A 21902-nucleotide genomic window follows, 5' to 3' on the forward strand; every position below is an offset into this window, starting at 1 on the left:
CATGTGAGGGTTGTTGAGATAAACTGACGGTGCAGAACAACGGGAACGATCAAACTAATCCTCATCAGAGTTTTCACTAAACCTGCTTTGTGAAACGGACCCCAGGTGAGACAGCTGTGATGATGTCATACAGCTGTGATGATGTCACTGACCCGCGTGGCGTCTCGTCCCGTCACGGCGACGATGCGGCTGATTCCTTTCACCATCTGTCTCTCGGAGACGATCACCAGGTCGACCACCGCTCCGGTCTGGAGCAGGTGACTGGAACACAGAGAGAGAGAGAGGGACGTTGTTGCTGTAGAGCCCGTTGTTACCACCAGTTTGTCTCAAAGGGCTTTACATCCCATCATAACAACATCCTCTGTCCTTAGACCCTCACATCCACTGAGGAAAAACTCCATGGAAAACCCTTTTAACAGGGAAAACCAGGAGAAAGCTCAGGGTGAGCAACAGAGGAGGGATCATCACCCAGGACAGAGATGTTGTTACAGACAAGAAAACAGTTTAGAACAGAGAATGTGAGAAACATGGAAATGTTAACAACAGCTGAAGGAGGAAGCTGCTGGTAGACAAGAGAGGCAGGGAGAGCAGACCAGCTTAATGGGAGGACTGGATGGTAGACTGGTTCATAGAGGACAGACCAGCTTAATGGAGGACTGGATGGTAGACTGGTTCATAGAGGACAGACCAGCTTAATGGAGGACTGGATGGCAGACTGGTTCATAGGAAGAGAGGACAGACCAGCTTAATGGAGGACTGGATGGCAGACTGGTTCATAGAGGACAGACCAGCTTAATGGAGGACTGGATGGTAGACTGGTTCATAGAGGACAGACCAGCTTAATGGAGGACTGGATGGCAGACTGGTTCATAGGAAGAGAGGACAGACCAGCTTAATGGAGGACTGGATGGCAGACTGGTTCATAGGAAGAGAGGACAGACCAGCTTAATGGAGGACTGGATGGCAGACTGGTTCATAGAGGACAGACCAGCTTAATGGAGGACTGGATGGTAGACTGGTTCATAGAGGACAGACCAGCTTAATGGAGGACTGGATGGCAGACTGGTTCATAGGAAGAGAGGACAGACCAGCTTAATGGAGGACTGGATGGCAGACTGGTTCATAGGAAGAGAGGACAGACCAGCTTAATGGAGGACTGGATGGCAGACTGGTTCATAGAGGACAGACCAGCTTAATGGAGGACTGGATGGCAGACTGGTTCATAGGAAGGGAGGGCAGACCAGCTTAATGGAGGACTGGATGGCAGACTGGTTCATAGAGGACAGACCAGCTTAATGGGAGGACTGGATGGCAGACTGGTTCATAGAGAGGACAGACCAGCTTAATGGAGGACTGGATGGCAGACTGGTTCATAGAGAGGACAGACCAGCTTAATGGGAGGACTGGATGGCAGACTGGTTCATAGGAAGAGAGGACAGACCAGCTTAATGGAGGACTGGATGGCAGACTGGTTCATAGAGGACAGACCAGCTTAATGGAGGACTGGATGGCAGACTGGTTCATAGAGGACAGGCCAGCTTAATGGAGGACTGGATGGCAGACTGGTTCATAGAGGACAGACCAGCTTAATGGAGGACTGGATGGCAGACTGGTTCATAGAGAGGACAGACCAGCTTAATGGAGGACTGGATGGCAGACTGGTTCATAGGAAGAGAGGACAGACCAGCTTAATGGAGGACTGGATGGTAGACTGGTTCATAGAGGACAGACCAGCTTAATGGAGGACTGGATGGCAGACTGGTTCATAGGAAGAGAGGACAGACCAGCTTAATGGAGGACTGGATGGTAGACTGGTTCATAGAGGACAGACCAGCTTAATGGAGGACTGGATGGCAGACTGGTTCATAGAGGACAGGCCAGCTTAATGGAGGACTGGATGGTAGACTGGTTCATAGAGGACAGACCAGCTTAATGGAGGACTGGATGGTGGACAAGTGGACAAGTGGACAGGTGAGTCAGACTTACGTTCCACAGCAGAGCTCCACAGACGTCTCTCTGTCCGTCTCATCGTCCAACAGCTCAGGGACCGGGACCGCCACCGAGACCACACGGACCGGGTCAGGGTAGACCTGCAGAGACAGACAGAGACACCTTTAAACAATCTGAAGTCATGCAACCCCTAGTGGAGACAGAGAGACAGACAGACAGACAGACAGGGACAGACAGACAGACAGACAGACAGACAGACAGACAGACAGCTGTGGACCGTCTCACCTCGTCCACCGTCCTCAGTCCCCTGATGCTCCTGGCGCTCTGCAGAGGAAGCTCCTGGCTGTGGACCACCTGATTGGACGAGACCACGTCGCTGACGCACCGTTCTACCTGCTGCAGCTGGGAGACGCTCAGAGACGCCTGAGGGACGGAGAGAGACACGAGGAAGCAGGAGGAGAAGAGTTAAAGTAGTTCACCCAAAATTGAAATTTATAAACTATATAACGGTTGCAAATGGATACCAACTGTCTTCGTAACAAAAAGACACACCAAAAAACATCCAGATACCTCCATGCTGCTCGTATGTAATGTCCCTCTTGTATTGAAGCCCCGACATGAGAAACTGTTCTGAAAAAAATTCAATAAGTCTATATTTCAAGCTTGTTTGTAGCGGAAGCTTCTCGAAGCTCCTCTTCCCGGTTTGTCAAATTTGGACGAACCAGGGTCTGTCCTCTTCCCAGTTCGAACCAGGAAGAGGAGCTTTGAGAAGCTTCCGCTACAAAACAAGCTTGAAATATAGACTTATTGAATTTTTTTCAGAACAGTTTCTCATGTCGGGGCTTCAATACAAGAGGGACATTACATACGAGCAGCATGGAGGTATCTGGATGTTTTTTGGTGTGTCTTTTTGTTACAAAGACAGTTGGTATCCATTTGCAACCGTTATATGGACATGCACTGCTACGCCGAGACCCCCTGTAACTCAGAGAAGCCACGGAGGACTCTGAAACTTCTCCCAGCCCTTAGTCCACATGAGGGGGAGCAGATAATGAGGGAAATTTCAATTTTGGGTGAACTATCCCTTTAACAACCAGTAGTCAGGGATTGGTTGGTTACCTTGGCGGTGAAGTCGAAGCGCAGGCGGTCGGCCGTCAGGTGAGACCCTCTCTGCTGGACCGAAGGACCCAGGACGGTTCTCAAGGCCGAGTTCAGCAGGTGAGTGGCCGTGTGGTTCACCATGCAGGACACCCTGTGGAGCTGAGAGAGGGGGGGCGGAGTCAGACTCAGCTGGGGACACGCCCCCTACAGGTGACAGCTACATCACACTACCAATCCCAAACTAGTCCCTACTCACTACCACTTCACTACCGAGTGTCACTCCAAATGGAGTTCCACTCCCAGCTGCGGAGGGCACAAGTGAGACGCCCTCGCTACCGTACCGGAAACAGGAAGGAACCGTTGTCATGGAGACGCGTTGCCTGTGCTGCAGCTGTCATGCCGTTTACCAGTTTAAACTCAAGACAATTCAAAGTGCTTTATATAAATTAAGAACAGACATGAGGACAGACGGTAGAAGCAAAACAGTGCAATATGAAGGACAAAATATTTACATAGGAATTGGAATGGGTTAACTCAAGAATAACATAATAACATAAAACATAGAATTAAACATAGGAGTTACAATGTTATATAATCAAAAGAGTAACCTTGTTCATATTTTCTACAAACAGGATTTACATGTGAAATTGATCATACTAAACTGTCTTTTATTTCATAGACGTCGGAACTAGGGGTGCGGCACCCCCCCCCTCCCGCACTCCATCAGCCTCCCTACACCCACAGCATTACGCTTAAAAAAAAAGAAGAATCTGAATTTAAACTCAATTTTTCTGACTTACACTTAGCTCATATAACGCATAGATCTCTACTTTTGATGTGATAGGCAGCCTGAGCCTGCCTGGCTCCATACAGCAGCCTGGCATCTGGCGTATGGAGTCAGGCTGCACCTGAGTACTGATGAGGTATGAGGAGGCGTCTACCTGGTCCAGGTGCAGCTCCACCGTGTCTCCGGTCTTCAGGCCGTCGGCCGCCGTCACCTGGTGCAGCACGTAGCCGCCCAGCTGGACCACGTCCTCCACCGGGAACACCGCCGCGTCCTGATGGAGACACCCAGCATGCATCTCACCTTCAACTTCAACTTCAAACTACTTTATTAATCCCACCAGGGGCAGTTGATTTCAGCTGCTTGCACAGTCCAAAAAAAAACACAGTACACACAATAAATACATATAAGAGATAAGGTAAATAAATAGAATAGAATAAAATGCCAAGGATACATTGTTGTCAGTGTTGTCGGTAACACTTTACTTGAATAGGTATTCATCAGATTGACATAACACTGTCATAACCATGACATAACAGCTGTCATAAACATCAGTGAATACTTCTGACAGCTGTGGTTAAGTGTCATTCGGTAAGTTATGTCACTTTTGATGCAAAGTTGACATTGTTTGAGATGTTCCTTGTTATGAGAACTTGACATCATGTTTAAAGTTTGTCCATTAGGTCTGCTATGACAGTTTAAATTGTCTTTATGTCAAGTTGTCAGAACAAAAACATCTCAAACAATGTCAACTTTGCATCAAAAGTGACATAACTTAGCAAAATAAATAAAAAGAGTTGAGTTTGCGGAGGTGGAGGGGGCGTGGCCTCACCTGCTGCCCGTGGCGCGTCATGTAGCCGCGGTCGTGTGATTGGCCGCCCTGCTCCGAGTAGAAACAGGTCCGGTCCAGGATGACGCCGCAGCGCTCGCCCTCGCTGACCGCCGACACCAGCGCCTCGCCGTCGTACAGCGCCACCACCGTCGCTCGGCATTCTGGGAACACTGAGGAGACAGAGCTACAGTTAGCTACAGTTAGCTACAGCTAGTTACAGCTAGTTACAGTTAGTTACAGTTAGCTACAGTTAGCTGCAGTTAGCTGCAGTTAGCTACAGTTAGCTACAGTTAGCTGCAGTTAGCTACAGTTTGCTACAGTTAGCTACAGCTAGCTACAGTTAGCTACAGTTAACTACAGCTAGCTACAGTTAGCTACAGCTAGCTACAGTTAGCTGCAGTTAGCTACAGCTAGCTGCAGCTAGCTACAGTTAGCTACAGCTAGCTACAGTTAGCTACAGTAAAGTAAAGTAAAGTAAAAGTAAAAGTAAAGTGAAGTAAAGTAAAGTGAAGACTGACTGTATAAAGTAAAGTAAAGTAAAGTAAAGTAAAGTAAAGTAAAGTAAAGTAAAGTAAAGTGAAGACCGACTGTATAAAGTAAAGTAAAGTAAAGTAAAGTAAAGTAAAGTAAAGTAAAGTAAAAGTAAAGTAAAGTAAAGTAAAGTGAAGACTGACTGTATAAAGTAAAGTAAAGTAAAGTAAAGTAAAAGTAAAGTAAAGTAAAGTGAAGACCGACTGTATAAAGTAAAGTAAAGTAAAGTAAAGTAAAGTGAAGTAAAGTAAAGTAAAGTAAAGTAAAGTAAAGTAAAGTAAAGTAAAGTAAAGTGCAGCCTCACCGTATAAAGTAAAGTAAAGCCTCACCGTATAAAGTAAAGTAAAGTAAAGTAAAGTAAAGTAAAGTAAAGTAAAGTAAAGTAAAGTGCAGCCTGACCCTATAAAGTAAAAGTAAAGTAAAGTAAAGTAAAGTAAAGTGAAGTAAAGTAAAGTAAAGTAAAGTGCAGCCTGACCCTATAAAGTAAAAGTGAAGTAAAGTAAAGTAAAGTAAAGTAAAGTAAAGTAAAGTAAAGTAAAGTAAAGTAAAGTAAAGTAAAGTGAAGTGAAGTGCAGCCTCACCGTATAAAGTAAAGTAAAGTAAAGTGAAGTGAAGTGAAGTAAAGTAAAGCCTCACCGTATAAAGTAAAGTGAAGTGAAGTAAAGTAAAGTGAAGTGCAGCCTCACCGTATAAAGTAAAGTAAAGTAAAGTAAAGTAAAGTGAAGTGAAGTAAAGTAAAGTAAAGTGAAGTAAAGTAAAGTAAAGTGAAGTGAAGTAAAGTAAAGTAAAGTGCAGCCTCACCGTATAAAGTGAAGTAAAGTAAAGTAAAGTAAAGTGCAGCCTCACCGTATAAAGTAAAGTAAAGTAAAGTAAAGTAAAGTAAAGTAAAGTAAAGTAAAGTGAAGTGAAGTGAAGTAAAGTAAAGTAAAGCCTCACCGTATAAAGTAAAGTAAAGTAAAGTGAAGTAAAGTAAAGTAAAGTGAAGTGCAGCCTCACCGTATAAAGTAAAGTAAAGTAAAGTAAAGTAAAGTGAAGTGCAGCCTCACCGTATAAAGTAAAGTAAAGTAAAGTAAAGTAAAGTGAAGTGAAGTGAAGTAAAGTAAAGCCTCACCGTATAAAGTAAAGTAGAGTAAAGTAAAGTAAAGTAAAGTAAAGTAGAGTAGAGTAAAGTAAAGTAAAGTAAAGTAAAGTAAAGTAGAGTAAAGTAAAGTAAAGTAAAGTAGAGTAAAGTAGAGTAAAGTAAAGTAAAGTAAAGTAAAGTAAAGTAAAGTAAAGTAAAGTAGAGTAAAGTAGAGTAAAGTAAAGTAAAGTAAAGTAAAGTAAAGTAGAGTAAAGTAGAGTAAAGTAAAGTGAAGCCTCACCGTATAAAGTAAAGTAAAGTAAAGTAGAGTAAAGTAAAGTAGAGTAAAGTAGAGTAAAGTAAAGTAAAGTAAAGTAAAGTAAAGTAGAGTAAAGTAAAGTAGAGTAAAGTAAAGTGAAGCCTCACCGTATAAAGTAAAGTAGAGTAAAGTAAAGTAAAGTAAAGTAAAGTAAAGTAAAGTAGAGTAAAGTAGAGTAAAGTAGAGTAAAGTAAAGTGAAGCCTCACCGTATAAAGTAAAGTAAAGTAAAGTAAAGTAAAGTAAAGTGAAGTAAAGTGCAGCCTCACCGTAGCGACCGCGGCGGTCCAGCCGGTAGCCGTACTTGAGGCTGTCGTCGGTGTGAGGAACGCCGCGGCGCTGCAGCTCCGCCAGACTCAGCACGTCCACGCCGGCGTGGCCACGCCCCCCGGACGCCGCGTCGCTCGCCACCTGGAACAGGAAGTAACACGCCGTCATGACGGAGCAGAGGCCAGGGGAAAGTAACTAGTAACTAGAACTCCTTACTCTGTAAAAGCAACGTGTGATTTGACATATTTGAGCATTTTATTAATACAAATAAAAATAAAGCAATAGTTAGTTTTCCTGGTAATTAGTTACTTTTATCATGTAGTAACTCAGCTACTAACTCAGTTACTTTTTGGGGATTTTTGGGGGTAACTAGTAACTGTCACTCATTACTTTTTAAAAGCAACATGTGATTTGACATATTTGAGCATTTTATTTTAAAAATGTAACGCATTAGATATACATAAGTACCTCAGCTACTAGCTCAGTTACTCTTAGGGGAGAGTAACTAGTAACTAGTAACTAGTAACTCATTACCTTGTGGTGCTCGGCCAGCAGCCGGTCCAGCGCCGGCCGGTCCACCACGACGCCGCGCTCCTCCAGCATCAGGTCCACCAGGTCCAGAGGGAAGCCCAGGTCCCGGTGCAGCGACCACGCCACCGCCGCTGCAGACGGGAGACACCGTTACCATGGAGACAGGAGACACCGTTACCATGGAGACAGGAGACACAGTCACCATGGAGACGGGAGACACCGTCACCATGGAGACTACTGATCTCCGACCCATCATCATCAATGATGCTGCGTTCACATGGAGAATATTCACCCGTTCAGCTTCGACTGGTCAGACAGACCATAACCTCCGCTAACGTCTTCTTCGTCACCTGCGCTTCAACATTTGCAATAAAAGCGTTTGTTTTTCAGTTGCCATTGTTTACTGTGACGGGAAGCAACGCGTTCCCTCGACGCAGAACTTCGAATGCTCAACGACAGCGTCGGGTCTACGCCGTCGCCGCGACGCAGAAGCATAAACCAGGATTTAGTGTCCTTTATTTATGTTTGCATGAAAAAGAGACAAAAACAGCAACGGACGCCATGTGAACGCAGCGTCAGGACTATGACCAGGGTCCGTTTCACAAAGCAGCTTTAGTGAAAACTCTGAGTCTGTTAACCCTGAAATGAGGCAAACTCTGGGTTTTCCGTTTCAGAAAGGGAGGTACCTCAAACCAGGGAAAGAGGAGTAACTCCAGCCCGTTTCACAAAGAGAGGTAACTGAAGCTCAGAGTCAGTTACTATGGCAACACACTCCGTGAGCCTAACCTGGTCGGGACCCTGAGTTTCTCCTTTTTATCTGAAGCTGCAGACTGAAAGCAGCGGCTGACAGGACGTGTAAACTCCGTCAGGAGGATTATTAGACCTCAACTGGATGTGGTTCAGCGTCAGTATTCATACGTCACTCCACTGTGAGAAGTGGGAGGGGCGAGGCTTTTTTCTGCTGGTTGCCATGGTGAATCATGTTATCTTTGTTCCATTGATGAGGGCTTTTCATCTCCCTGTAACTCAGGGTCAAGTTACTCAGAGTTGATTGAACCAACTGTTATCACCTGTTCTGAAACCCACAACTCTGAGTTTCCTGTCTCAGAGATTAGACTCAGAGTTTGTTGAACCTGCTTTGTGAAACGGACCCCAGAACCAGGACTAAGACCAGGACCAGGACTGACCGGGGAAGAGGTCTTGACCCTGGTCCATGTGGTTCAGCGTGACTAGAGACTAGAGACTAGAGACTAGAGGACTGACCAGGGAAGAGGTCTTGACCCTGGTCCATGTGGTTCAGTGTGACTAGAGACTAGTGACTAGAGACTAGAGGACTGACCAGGGAAGAGGTCTTGACTCTGGTCCATGTGCTTCAGCGTGACTAGAGACTAGAGACTAGAGACTAGAGGACTGACCAGGGAAGAGGTCTTGACCCTGGTCCATGTGGTTCAGCGTGACTAGAGACTAGTGACTAGAGACTAGAGACTAGAGACTAGAGGACTGACCAGGGAAGAGGTCTTGACTCTGGTCCATGTGCTTCAGCGTGACTAGAGACTAGAGACTAGAGACTAGAGGACTGACCAGGGAAGAGGTCTTGACTCTGGTCCATGTGCTTCAGCGTGACTAGAGACTAGAGACTAGAGACTAGAGGACTGACCGGGGAAGAGGTCTTGGTCCATGTGCTTCAGCGTGACTAGAGACTAGAGACTAGAGACTAGAGACTAGAGACTAGAGACTAGAGGACTGACCAGGGAAGAGGTCTTGACTCTGGTCCATGTGCTTCAGCGTGACTAGAGACTAGAGACTAGAGACTAGAGACTAGAGACTAGAGGACTGACCGGGGAAGAGGTCTTGGTCCATGTGCTTCAGCGTGACTAGAGACTAGAGACTAGAGACTAGAGACTAGAGGACTGACCAGGGAAGAGGTCTTGACTCTGGTCCATGTGGTTCAGCGTGACTAGAGACTAGAGACTAGAGGACTGACCAGGGAAGAGGTCTTGACCCTGGTCCATGTGGTTCAGCGTGACTAGAGACTAGAGACTAGAGACTAGAGACTAGAGACTAGAGGACTGACCAGGGAAGAGGTCTTGACCCTGGTCCATGTGGTTCAGCGTGACTAGAGACTAGAGACTAGAGACTAGAGGACTGACCGGGGAAGAGGTCTTGACTCTGGTCCATGTGCTTCAGCGTGACTAGAGACTAGAGACTAGAGACTAGAGACTAGAGGACTGACCGGGGAAGAGGTCTTGGTCCATGTGCTTCAGCGTGACTAGAGACTAGAGACTAGAGACTAGAGACTAGAGACTAGAGGACTGACCAGGGAAGAGGTCTTGACTCTGGTCCATGTGGTTCAGCGTGACTAGAGACTAGAGACTAGAGACTAGAGACTAGAGACTAGAGGACTGACCGGGGAAGAGGTCTTGGTCCATGTGCTTCAGCGTGACTAGAGACTAGAGACTAGAGACTAGAGACTAGAGGACTGACCGGGGAAGAGGTCTTGGTCCATGTGCTTCAGCGTGACTAGAGACTAGAGACTAGAGACTAGAGACTAGAGGACTGACCAGGGAAGAGGTCTTGACTCTGGTCCATGTGCTTCAGCGTGACTAGAGACTAGAGACTAGAGACTAGAGGACTGACCGGGGAAGAGGTCTTGACCCTGGTCCATGTGGTTCAGCGTGACTAGAGACTAGAGACTAGAGACTAGAGACTAGAGACTAGAGACTAGAGGACTGACCAGGGAAGAGGTCTTGACCCTGGTCCATGTGCTTCAGCGTGACTAGAGACTAGAGACTAGAGACTAGAGACTAGAGACTAGAGACTAGAGGACTGACCAGGGAAGAGGTCTTGACCCTGGTCCATGTGCTTCAGCGTGACTAGAGACTAGAGACTAGAGACTAGAGACTAGAGGACTGACCAGGGAAGAGGTCTTGACCCTGGTCCATGTGCTTCAGCGTGACTAGAGACTAGAGACTAGAGACTAGAGGACTGACCAGGGAAGAGGTCTTGACCCTGGTCCATGTGGTTCAGCGTGACTAGAGACTAGAGACTAGAGACTAGAGACTAGAGGACTGACCAGGGAAGAGGTCTTGACTCTGGTCCATGTGCTTCAGCGTGACTAGAGACTAGAGACTAGAGACTAGAGGACTGACCAGGGAAGAGGTCTTGACCCTGGTCCATGTGGTTCAGCGTGACTAGAGACTAGAGACTAGAGACTAGAGGACTGACCAGGGAAGAGGTCTTGACCCTGGTCCATGTGCTTCAGCGTGACTAGAGACTAGAGACTAGAGACTAGAGGACTGACCAGGGAAGAGGTCTTGACCCTGGTCCATGTGCTTCAGCGTGACTAGAGACTAGAGACTAGAGACTAGAGACTAGAGGACTGACCAGGGAAGAGGTCTTGACCCTGGTCCATGTGGTTCAGCGTGACTAGAGACTAGAGACTAGAGACTAGAGACTAGAGGACTGACCAGGGAAGAGGTCTTGACCCTGGTCCATGTGCTTCAGCGTGACTAGAGACTAGAGACTAGAGACTAGAGACTAGAGGACTGACCAGGGAAGAGGTCTTGACCCTGGTCCATGTGCTTCAGCGTGACTAGAGACTAGAGACTAGAGACTAGAGGACTGACCAGGGAAGAGGTCTTGACCCTGGTCCATGTGGTTCAGCGTGACTAGAGACTAGAGACTAGAGACTAGAGACTAGAGACTAGAGACTAGAGGACTGACCGGGGAAGAGGTCTTGACCCTGGTCCATGTGGTTCAGCGTGACTAGAGACTAGAGACTAGAGACTAGAGACTAGAGACTAGAGGACTGACCAGGGAAGAGGTCTTGACCCTGGTCCATGTGCTTCAGCGTGACTAGAGACTAGAGACTAGAGACTAGAGACTAGAGACTAGAGGACTGACCAGGGAAGAGGTCTTGACCCTGGTCCATGTGCTTCAGCGTGACTAGAGACTAGAGACTAGAGACTAGAGACTAGAGGACTGACCAGGGAAGAGGTCTTGACCCTGGTCCATGTGCTTCAGCGTGACTAGAGACTAGAGACTAGAGGACTGACCAGGGAAGAGGTCTTGACCCTGGTCCATGTGCTTCAGCGTGACTAGAGACTAGAGACTAGAGACTAGAGGACTGACCAGGGAAGAGGTCTTGACCCTGGTCCATGTGCTTCAGCGTGACTAGAGACTAGAGACTAGAGACTAGAGGACTGACCAGGGAAGAGGTCTTGACCCTGGTCCATGTGGTTCAGCGTGACTAGAGACTAGAGACTAGAGACTAGAGGACTGACCAGGGAAGAGGTCTTGACCCTGGTCCATGTGGTTCAGCGTGACTAGAGACTAGAGACTAGAGACTAGAGACTAGAGACTAGAGACTAGAGGACTGACCAGGGAAGAGGTCTTGACTCTGGTCCATGTGCTTCAGCGTGACTAGAGACTAGAGACTAGAGACTAGAGACTAGAGACTAGAGGACTGACCAGGGAAGAGGTCTTGACCCTGGTCCATGTGGTTCAGCGTGACTAGAGACTAGAGACTAGAGACTAGAGACTAGAGACTAGAGACTAGAGACTAGAGGACTGACCAGGGAAGAGGTCTTGACCCTGGTCCATGTGCTTCAGCGTGACTAGAGACTAGAGACTAGAGACTAGAGACTAGAGACTAGAGGACTGACCAGGGAAGAGGTCTTGACTCTGGTCCATGTGCTTCAGCGTGCGCAGCAGCAGGCGACTTCCTCTCTGCAGAGACGACAGGAAGTGATCCTCGTTCTCGTTGATGACGTCCACCACCTGAGGGACAGGGACACTTCCTGTGATGTCATCATCCAGCTGTGACATCATCCATCAATAACGGATCAATAACTGCTGACTAAGCGCTGACTCACCCGCTCCTCCTCGCGCTGCAGCTCTGGATACACGTCGCCCTGAAACAGGAAACAGGAAGTGGGCGGAGTTAAAGCTCAGCGCTGTGGCCACGCCCCCTCTGACCTCACAGCATAACGGTGACATCATCACGTCCTGGCCCAGAGGGATTGTGGGTAACGTAGTTTACCAGAGGGATTGTGGGTAACGTAGTTTACCAGAGGGATTGTGGGTAACGTAGTTTACCAGATGGATTGTGGGTAACGTAGTTTACCAGAGGGATTGTGGGTAATGTAGTTTACCAGAGGGGATTGTGGGTAACGTAGTTTACCAGAGGGATTGTGGGTAACGTAGTTTACCAGAGGGATTGTGGGTAACGTAGTTTACCAGAGGGGATTGTGGGTAATGTAGTTTACCAGGCCCAGAGGGATTGTGGGTAATGTAGTTTACCAGAGGGATTGTGGGTAACGGGGTAACGTAGTTTACCAGAGAGGATTGTGGGTAACGTAGTTTACCAGGGGGATTGTGGGTAATGTAGTTTACCAGAGGGTTGTGGGTAACGTAGTTTACCAGAGGGTTGTGGGTAATGTAGTTTACCAGGCCCAGAGCGATTGTGGGTAATGTAGTTTACCAGTAGTCCAGTCATTTTATGAGAAAAGGTTAAACAAATTGCAACAGAAGCAAACTCAACTGATTTTGTATCCTCAGCATGTCCTGAATGAGGGACAAAAAGCCCTGAAGAATCCCATTAGGGGAAAGTTTCGAAAAACACCCAAACATATCCCATTTATACGCATATAAAAAAAAATTTTCACGTGAATAGGGTAAAATTTTTAACCTTTAGATATCTCCATGAAAATTACTGAGTTGATTACTGACATTAAGACAAACAAAAAATGTATTACAAGTTTTTTGAAATTCTTTGTTAACATGAGCAAGTTTGCATAAATTTGCATAAATCCCACCGCTTTGACGGCACATGTATATATGAAGTTGCTGTGGTGGTACCGGCATGAAAACTGGAATGAGTTGACTCCATCGGTCAACCAACAAGTTGACCACTTTAAATTTCAAGATGACTGCAATTTTTCAAGACAGCCACATAGAGCAGGTATGGCATGCTCCGTCTCTATTAATGCTCATGGGTAGCCTTTGGTTCCATTCCTTACGTTTTTTAACTGTAATATCATATTGCAGTTGAAGACATTTTCACCTGCTCTACTCAATGTTTAGATCAGGTGTTGTATGTATGCAAATTAGCCATATGTAATTGGATTATGCACTGTTGGCTCATGTCATACCTGCTCTACTAAGGATGTGGCTGTCTTGAAAAATTGCAGTCATCTTGAAATTTAAAGTGGTCAACTTGTTGGTTGACCGATGGAGTCAACTCATTCCAATTTTCATGCCGGTACCACCACAGCAAATTCATACACTACCGTTCAAAAGTTTGGGGTCACTTAGAAATTTCCTTATTTTTGAAAGAAAAGTGCTGTTTTTAAACTAATACTGTACTTTAAACTAATCAGAAACACACTCTATACATTGTTAATGTGGTAAATGACTATTTCAGCTGCAAATGTCTGGTTTTTAATGCAATATCTACATAGGCGTATAGAGGCCCATTTCCAGCAACCATCACTCCAGGGCTCTAATGGTCCATTGTGTTTGCTAATTGTGTTAGAGGGCTAATGGATGATTAGAAACACCTTGTGCAATTATGTTAGCACACTTGAAAACAGTTTAGCTGGTTAGGTAAGCTATAAAACTGACCTTCCTTTGAGCTAGTTGAGTATCTGGAGCATCACATTTGTAGGTTTGATTTAACTCTCCAAATGGCCAGAAAAAGAGAACTTTCACATGAAACTCGACAGTCTATTCTTGTTCTCAGAAATGAAGGCTATTCCATGCGACAAATTGCCAAGAAACTGAAGATATCCTACAACGGTGTGTACTACCCCTTCAGAGGACAGCGCAAACAGGCTCCAACCAGAGTAGAAGAAGAAGTGGGAGGCCCCGCTGCACAACTAAACAAGAAGACAAGTACATCAGAGTCTCTAGTTTGAGAAATCGACGCCTCACAGGTCCTCAACTGGCAGCTTCATTAAATAGTACCCGCAAAATGCCAGTATCCACATCTACAGTGAAGAGGCGACTCCGGGATGCTGGCCTTCAGGGCAGAGTGGCAAAGAAAAAGCCATATCTGAGAGTGGCCAATAAAAGGAAACGATTAATGTGGGCAAAAGAACACAGACATTGGACAGAGGAAGATTGGAAAAAAGTGTTATGGACAGATGAATCGAAGTTTGAGGTGTTTGGATCACACAGAAGAACGTTTGTGAGACGCAGAACAACTGAAAAGATGTTGGAAGAGTGCCTGACGCCATCTGTCAAGCATGGTGGAGGTAATGTGATGGTCTGGGGTTGCTTTGGTGCAGGTAAAGTGGGAGATTTGCACAAGGTAAAAGGGATTTTGAATAAGGAAGGCTATCACTCCATTTTGCAACGCCATGCCATACCCTGTGGACAGCGCTTAATTGGAGCCAATTTCATCCTACAACAGGACAATGACCCAAAGCACACCTCCAAATTATGCAAGAACTATTTAGGGAAGAAGCAAGCAGCTGGTATTCTATCTGTAATGGAGTGGCCAGCGCAGTCACCAGATCTCAACCCCATTGAGCTGTTGTGGGAGCAGCTTGACCGCATGGTACGCAAGAAGTGCCCAACAAGCCAATCCAGTTTATGGGAAGGGCTTCTGGAAGCATGGGGTGAAATTTCTCCTGATTACCTCAATAAATTAACAGCAAGAATGCCAAAGGTCTGCAAAGCTGTGATTGCTGCAAATGGAGCGTTCTTTGATGAAAGCAAAGTTTGAAGAAGAAAATTATTATTTCAAATAAAAATCATTATTTCTAACCTTATCAATGCCTTGACTATATTTTCAATTCATTTTTCAACTCATTTGATAAATAAAAGTGTGGCTTTTCACGTAAAACACAAAATTGTCTGGGCGACCCCAAACTTTTGAACGGTAGTGTATATACATGTGCCGTCAAAGCGGTGGGATTTATGCAAATTTATGCAAACTTGCTCATGTTAACAAAGAATTTCAAAAAACTTGTAATACATTTTTTGTTTGTCTTAATGTAAGTAATCAACTCAGTAATTTTCATGGAGATATCTAAAGGTTAAAAATTTTACCCTATACACGTGAAAAATTTTTTTTATATGCGTATAAATGGGATATGTTTGGGTGTTTTTCGAAACTTTCCCCTAATGGGATTCTTCTGGGCTTTTTTTCCCCTCACTCAGGACATGTTGAGGATACAAAATCAGTTGAGTTTGCTTCTGTTGCAATTTGTTTAACGTTGACCCCTTTTTTGGCCTAAAATTACTGGACTACAGGGGGATTGTGGGTAATGTAGTTTACCAGAGGGATTGTGGGTAACGTAGTTTACCAGTGGGATTGTGGGTAACGTAGTTTACCAGAGGGGATTGTGGGTAATGTAGTTTACCTGAGGGATTGTGGGTAATGTAGTTTACCAGGCCCAGAGGGATTGTGGGTAATGTAGTTTACCAGAGGGATTGTGGGTAACGGGGTAACGTAGTTTACCAGAGGGGATTGTGGGTAACGTAGTTTACCAGGGGGATTGTGGGTAATGTAGTTTACCAGGGGGATTGTGGGTAATGTAGTTTACCAGAGGGGATTGTGGGTAACGTAGTTTACCAGAGGGGATTGTGGGTAACGTAGTTTACCAGGGGGATTGTGGGTAATGTAGTTTACCAGAGGGATTGTGGGTAACGTAGTTTACCAGAGGGGATTGTGGGTAACGTAGTTTACCAGTGGGATTGTGGGTAACGTAGTTTACCAGAGGGGATTGTGGGTAATGTAGTTTACCTGAGGGATTGTGGGTAATGTAGTTTACCAGAGGGATTGTGGGTAACGGGGTAACGTAGTTTACCAGAGGGGATTGTGGGTAACGTAGTTTACCAGAGGGATTGTGGGTAACGTAGTTTACCAGAGGGTTGTGGGTAATGTAGTTTACCAGGCCCAGAGCGATTGTGGGTAATGTAGTTTACCAGGGGGATTGTGGGTAACGTAGTTTACCAGTGGGATTGTGGGTAACGTAGTTTACCAGAGGGGATTGTGGGTAATGTAGTTTACCTGAGGGATTGTGGGTAATGTAGTTTACCAGGCCCAGAGGGATTGTGGGTAATGTAGTTTACCAGAGGGATTGTGGGTAACGGGGTAACGTAGTTTACCAGAGGGGATTGTGGGTAACGTAGTTTACCAGGGGGATTGTGGGTAATGTAGTTTACCAGGGGGATTGTGGGTAATGTAGTTTACCAGAGGGGATTGTGGGTAACGTAGTTTACCAGAGGGGATTGCGGGTAACGTAGTTTACCAGAGGGGATTGTGGGTAACGTAGTTTACCAGGCCCAGAGGGATTGTGGGTAACGTAGTTTACCAGAGGGGATTGCGGGTAATGTAGTTTACCAGAGGGGATTGTGGGTAACGTAGTTTACCAGGGGGATTGTGGGTAACGTAGTTTACCAGAGGGATTGTGGGTAACGTAGTTTACCAGGGGGATTGTGGGTAATGTAGTTTACCAGAGGGGATTGTGGGTAACGGGGTAACGTAGTTTACCAGGGGGATTGTGGGTAATGTAGTTTACCAGAGGGGATTGTGGGTAACGTAGTTTACCAGAGGGGATTGTGGGTAACGTAGTTTACCAGGCCCAGAGGGATTGTGGGTAACGTAGTTTACCAGAGGGATTGTGGGTAACGGGGTAACGTAGTTTACCAGAGGGATTGTGGGTAACGGGGTAACGTAGTTTACCAGAGGGGATTGTGGGTAACGTAGTTTACCAGGGGGATTGTGGGTAACGTAGTTTACCAGGGGGATTGTGGGTAATGTAGTTTACCAGAGGGATTGTGGGTAACGTAGTTTACCAGAGGGGATTGTGGGTAACGTAGTTTACCAGAGGGGATTGTGGGTAACGGGGTAACGTAGTATACCAGAGGGGATTGTGGGTAACGTAGTTTACCAGGGGGATTGTGGGTAATGTAGTTTACCAGAGGGGATTGTGGGTAACGTAGTTTACCAGAGGGGATTGTGGGTAACGTAGTTTACCAGGCCCAGAGGGATTGTGGGTAATGTAGTTTACCAGAGGGATTGTGGGTAACGGGGTAATGTAGTTTACCAGAGGGATTGTGGGTAACGGGGTAACGTAGTTTACCAGAGGGGATTGTGGGTAACGTAGTTTACCAGGGGGATTGTGGGTAACGTAGTTTACCAGGGGGATTGTGGGTAACGTAGTTTACCAGAGGGATTGTGGGTAACGTAGTTTACCAGAGGGGATTGTGGGTAACGTAGTTTACCAGAGGGGATTGTGGGTAACGTAGTTTACCAGAGGGGATTGTGGGTAACGTAGTTTAGCAGGGGGATTGTGGGTAATGTAGTTTACCAGGGGGATTGTGGGTAATGTAGTTTACCAGAGGGGATTGTGGGTAACGTAGTTTACCAGGGGGATTGTGGGTAACGTAGTTTACCAGAGGGATTGTGGGTAATGTAGTTTACCAGGGGGATTGTGGGTAATGTAGTTTACTAGGGGGGATTGTGGGTAATGTAGTTTACCAGGGGGATTGTGGGTAATGTAGTTTACCAGGGGGGATTGTGGGTAATGTAGTTTACCAGGGGGGATTGTGGGTAATGTAGTTTACCAGGGGGATTGTGGGTAATGTAGTTTACCAGAGGGGATTGTGGGTAACGTAGTTTACCAGACTGTGGACGACGGTGGGAACCAGAGCGGCCAACGTTCCCTGAGGAGCCTGAAGAACCTCCACACAGAACCGCACGGCACGACGGAGAATCCTCCTCAGCACCAGCCTAGAGACACACACACACACACACACACGCACACACACACACACACACACATATTGTTAATCATTGTTTTAATTATTTTTTTCTTTTCTTTTTTTCAAATTTTACCACTTTTCCTAGAATTTCTTTGAGAAAATTTTGCCAGTTGAGTTAAGTGATACAAGTATGAACAGTTTACCACCTAAAAAGCAGTTTACCCACTACAACACATTAGACTACACCACTGGTTGCTAGGTAACAGCAGTTTACCCACTACAACACATTAGACTACACCACTGGTTGCTAGGTAACAGCAGTAACATTCGACTACACCGCTGCTCTGACAGCTGATTGGCTGACTCACTCGGCCCCCGACATCCCAGGGTGAACGCCGTCGGCGATGCAGACGGTCAGAGCGCGGACATGATCGGCCACCACGCGGTACGCCATGTCCACCCGGTCCTGGTCCGCCGCGCCCGTCCGGCCGCCGTACGGCGCCGCCGCCGACCGCTGAGGACACAAGATAACAACTGTGTTCTTAATCTGCTCGCCTGGTTAAATAAAGGTTAAACAAATAAAATAAACATCACTAGGACCCTAGATAGCGGTCTAGGTGGCGGTCTAGGACCCTAGGTGGCGGTCTAGGAGACGGTCTAGGACCCTAGGTGGCGGTCTAAGAGGCGGTCTAGGACCCTAGGTGGTGGTCTAGGTGGTGGTATAGGACCCTAGGAGGCGGTCTAGGACCCTAGGTGGTGGTCTAGGTGGTGGTATAGGACCCTAGGAGGCGGTCTAGGAGGCGGTCTAGGACCCTAGATAGCGGTCTAGGACCCTAGGAGGCGGTCTACGTGGCGGTCTAGGACCCTAGATAGCGGTCTAGGACCCTAGGAGGCGGTCTACGTGGCGGTCTAGGACCCTAGATGGCGGTCTACGTGGCGGTCTAGGACCCTAGATGGCGGTCTAGGAGACGGTCTAGGACCCTAGGTGGTGGTCTAGGTGGTGGTATAGGACCCTAGGAGGCGGTCTAGGACCCTAGATAGCGGTCTACGTGGCGGTCTACCTGGTGGATGGCGTGCAGCAGCGGCGTGAACAGGTCCGTGTCGTAGTTGGAGGTCTTTCCCTGCAGGACGCCGACCAGCCGCTCCAGACCCAGACCGGTGTCCACGCTGAGACGAGGCAGCAGCTGCAGACTGCGGTCCAGCTCCCTACACACACACACATACACACAAGATATCCCATCATGCATTGTGGTCACGGATCGCCATTACCACACCGGCCCAGAGCGACCGGTGTAGCTACCAAATAAATGAAGTAGCGACCGGTGTAGCTACCAAATAAATGCAGTAGTGACCGGTGTAGCTACCAAATAAATGCAGTAGTGACCGGTGTAGCTACCAAATAAATGAAGTAGTGACCGGTGTAGCTACCAAATAAATGAAGTAGTGACCGGTGTAGCTACCGAATAAATGAAGTAGTGACCGGTGTAGCTACCAAATAAATGAAGTAGTGACCGGTGTAGCTACCGAATAAATGCAGTAGTGACCGGTGTAGCTACCAAATAAATGAAGTAGTGACCGGTGTAGCTACCAAATGAATGCAGTAGTGACCGGTGTAGCTACCAAATAAATGAAGTAGTGACCGGTGTAGCTACCAAATAAATGCAGTAGTGACCGGTGTAGCTACCAAATAAATGAAGTAGTGACCGGTGTAGCTACCAAATAAATGAAGTACGGTGTAGCTACCAAATAAATGCAGTAGTGACCGGTGTAGCTACCAAATAAATGAAGTAGTGACCGGTGTAGCTACCAAATAAATGCAGTAGCGACCGGTGTAGCTACCAAATAAATGAAGTAGTGACCGGTGTAGCTACCAAATAAATGCAGTAGTGACCGGTGTAGCTACCAAATAAATGAAGTAGCGACCGGTGTAGCTACCAAATAAATGAAGTAGCGACCGGTGTAGCTACCAAATAAATGAAGTAGTGACCGGTGTAGCTACCAAATAAATGAAGTAGTGACCGGTGTAGCTACCAAATAAATGAAGTAGTGACCGGTGTAGCTGCCAAATAAATGCAGTAGTGACCGGTGTAGCTACCAAATAAATGAAGTAGTGACCGGTGTAGCTACCAAATAAATGCAGTAGTGACCGGTGTAGCTACCAAATAAATGCAGTAGTGACCGGTGTAGCTACCAAATAAATGCAGTAGTGACCGGTGTAGCTACCAAATAAATGAAGTAGTGACCGGTGTAGCTACCAAATAAATGCAGTAGTGACCGGTGTAGCTACCAAATAAATGAAGTACGGTGTAGCTACCAAATAAATGCAGTAGTGACCGGTGTAGCTACCAAATAAATGAAGTAGTGACCGGTGTAGCTACCAAATAAATGCAGTAGTGACCGGTGTAGCTACCAAATAAATGAAGTAGTGACCGGTGTAGCTACCAAATAAATGAAGTACGGTGTAGCTACCAAATAAATGCAGTACGGTGTAGCTACCAAATAAATGCAGTAGTGACCGGTGTAGCTACCAAATAAATGCAGTAGTGACCGGTGTAGCTACCAAATAAATGAAGTAGTGACCGGTGTAGCTACCAAATAAATGAAGTAGTGACCGGTGTAGCTACCAAATAAATGCAGTAGTGACCGGTGTAGCTACCAAATAAATGAAGTAGTGACCGGTGTAGCTACCAAATAAATGAAGTACGGTGTAGCTACCAAATAAATGAAGTAGCGACCGGTGTAGCTACCAAATAAATGAAGTAGCGACCGGTGTAGCTACCAAATAAATGAAGTAGTGACCGGTGTAGCTACCAAATAAATGAAGTAGTGACCGGTGTAGCTACCAAATAAATGAAGTAGTGACCGGTGTAGCTGCCAAATAAATGCAGTAGTGACCGGTGTAGCTACCAAATAAATGAAGTAGTGACCGGTGTAGCTACCAAATAAATGCAGTAGTGACCGGTGTAGCTACCAAATAAATGCAGTAGTGACCGGTGTAGCTACCAAATAAATGAAGTAGTGACCGGTGTAGCTACCAAATAAATGCAGTAGTGACCGGTGTAGCTACCAAATAAATGAAGTACGGTGTAGCTACCAAATAAATGCAGTAGTGACCGGTGTAGCTACCAAATAAATGAAGTAGTGACCGGTGTAGCTACCAAATAAATGCAGTAGTGACCGGTGTAGCTACCAAATAAATGAAGTAGTGACCGGTGTAGCTACCAAATAAATGCAGTAGTGACCGGTGTAGCTACCAAATAAATGAAGTAGTGACCGGTGTAGCTACCAAATAAATGAAGTACGGTGTAGCTACCAAATAAATGCAGTACGGTGTAGCTACCAAATAAATGCAGTAGTGACCGGTGTAGCTACCAAATAAATGCAGTAGTGACCGGTGTAGCTACCAAATAAATGAAGTAGTGACCGGTGTAGCTACCAAATAAATGAAGTAGTGACCGGTGTAGCTACCAAATAAATGCAGTAGTGACCGGTGTAGCTACCAAATAAATGAAGTAGTGACCGGTGTAGCTACCAAATAAATGAAGTACGGTGTAGCTACCAAATAAATGCAGTAGTGACCGGTGTAGCTACCAAATAAATGAAGTAGTGACCGGTGTAGCTACCAAATAAATGAAGTAGTGACCGGTGTAGCTACCAAATAAATGAAGTAGTGACCGGTGTAGCTACCAAATAAATGCAGTAGTGACCGGTGTAGCTACCAAATAAATGCAGTAGTGACCGGTGTAGCTACCAAATAAATGAAGTAGTGACCGGTGTAGCTACCAAATAAATGAAGTAGTGACCGGTGTA

General features: G+C 46.1%; 1 protein-coding gene across 1 annotated transcript in view; it reads right to left on the reverse strand.

The window, feature by feature from the left end:
* Positions 1-21902, reverse strand: part of aars2 (alanyl-tRNA synthetase 2, mitochondrial (putative)) — a 32190-nt gene that overhangs the window by 3962 nt on the left and 6326 nt on the right. Inside the window, exons 4-16 of the mRNA XM_085788256.1 lie at positions 19154-19298; positions 18461-18606; positions 18012-18120; positions 12251-12289; positions 12041-12155; positions 7380-7507; positions 6845-6986; positions 4668-4837; positions 3993-4109; positions 3070-3210; positions 2236-2373; positions 1987-2090; positions 153-261 (exon numbers count right to left, since the gene is read on the reverse strand). Coding sequence (XP_085644382.1) covers positions 153-261; positions 1987-2090; positions 2236-2373; positions 3070-3210; positions 3993-4109; positions 4668-4837; positions 6845-6986; positions 7380-7507; positions 12041-12155; positions 12251-12289; positions 18012-18120; positions 18461-18606; positions 19154-19298 — 1603 coding nt within the window. The remainder of the gene's footprint in view (positions 1-152; positions 262-1986; positions 2091-2235; positions 2374-3069; positions 3211-3992; positions 4110-4667; positions 4838-6844; positions 6987-7379; positions 7508-12040; positions 12156-12250; positions 12290-18011; positions 18121-18460; positions 18607-19153; positions 19299-21902) is intronic.

This window comes from Trachurus japonicus, chromosome 1 (assembly GCF_045865225.1).
Source record: "Trachurus japonicus isolate A0001 chromosome 1, Traja_1.0".
NCBI classification, from domain to species: Eukaryota; Metazoa; Chordata; class Actinopteri; order Carangiformes; family Carangidae; genus Trachurus; species Trachurus japonicus.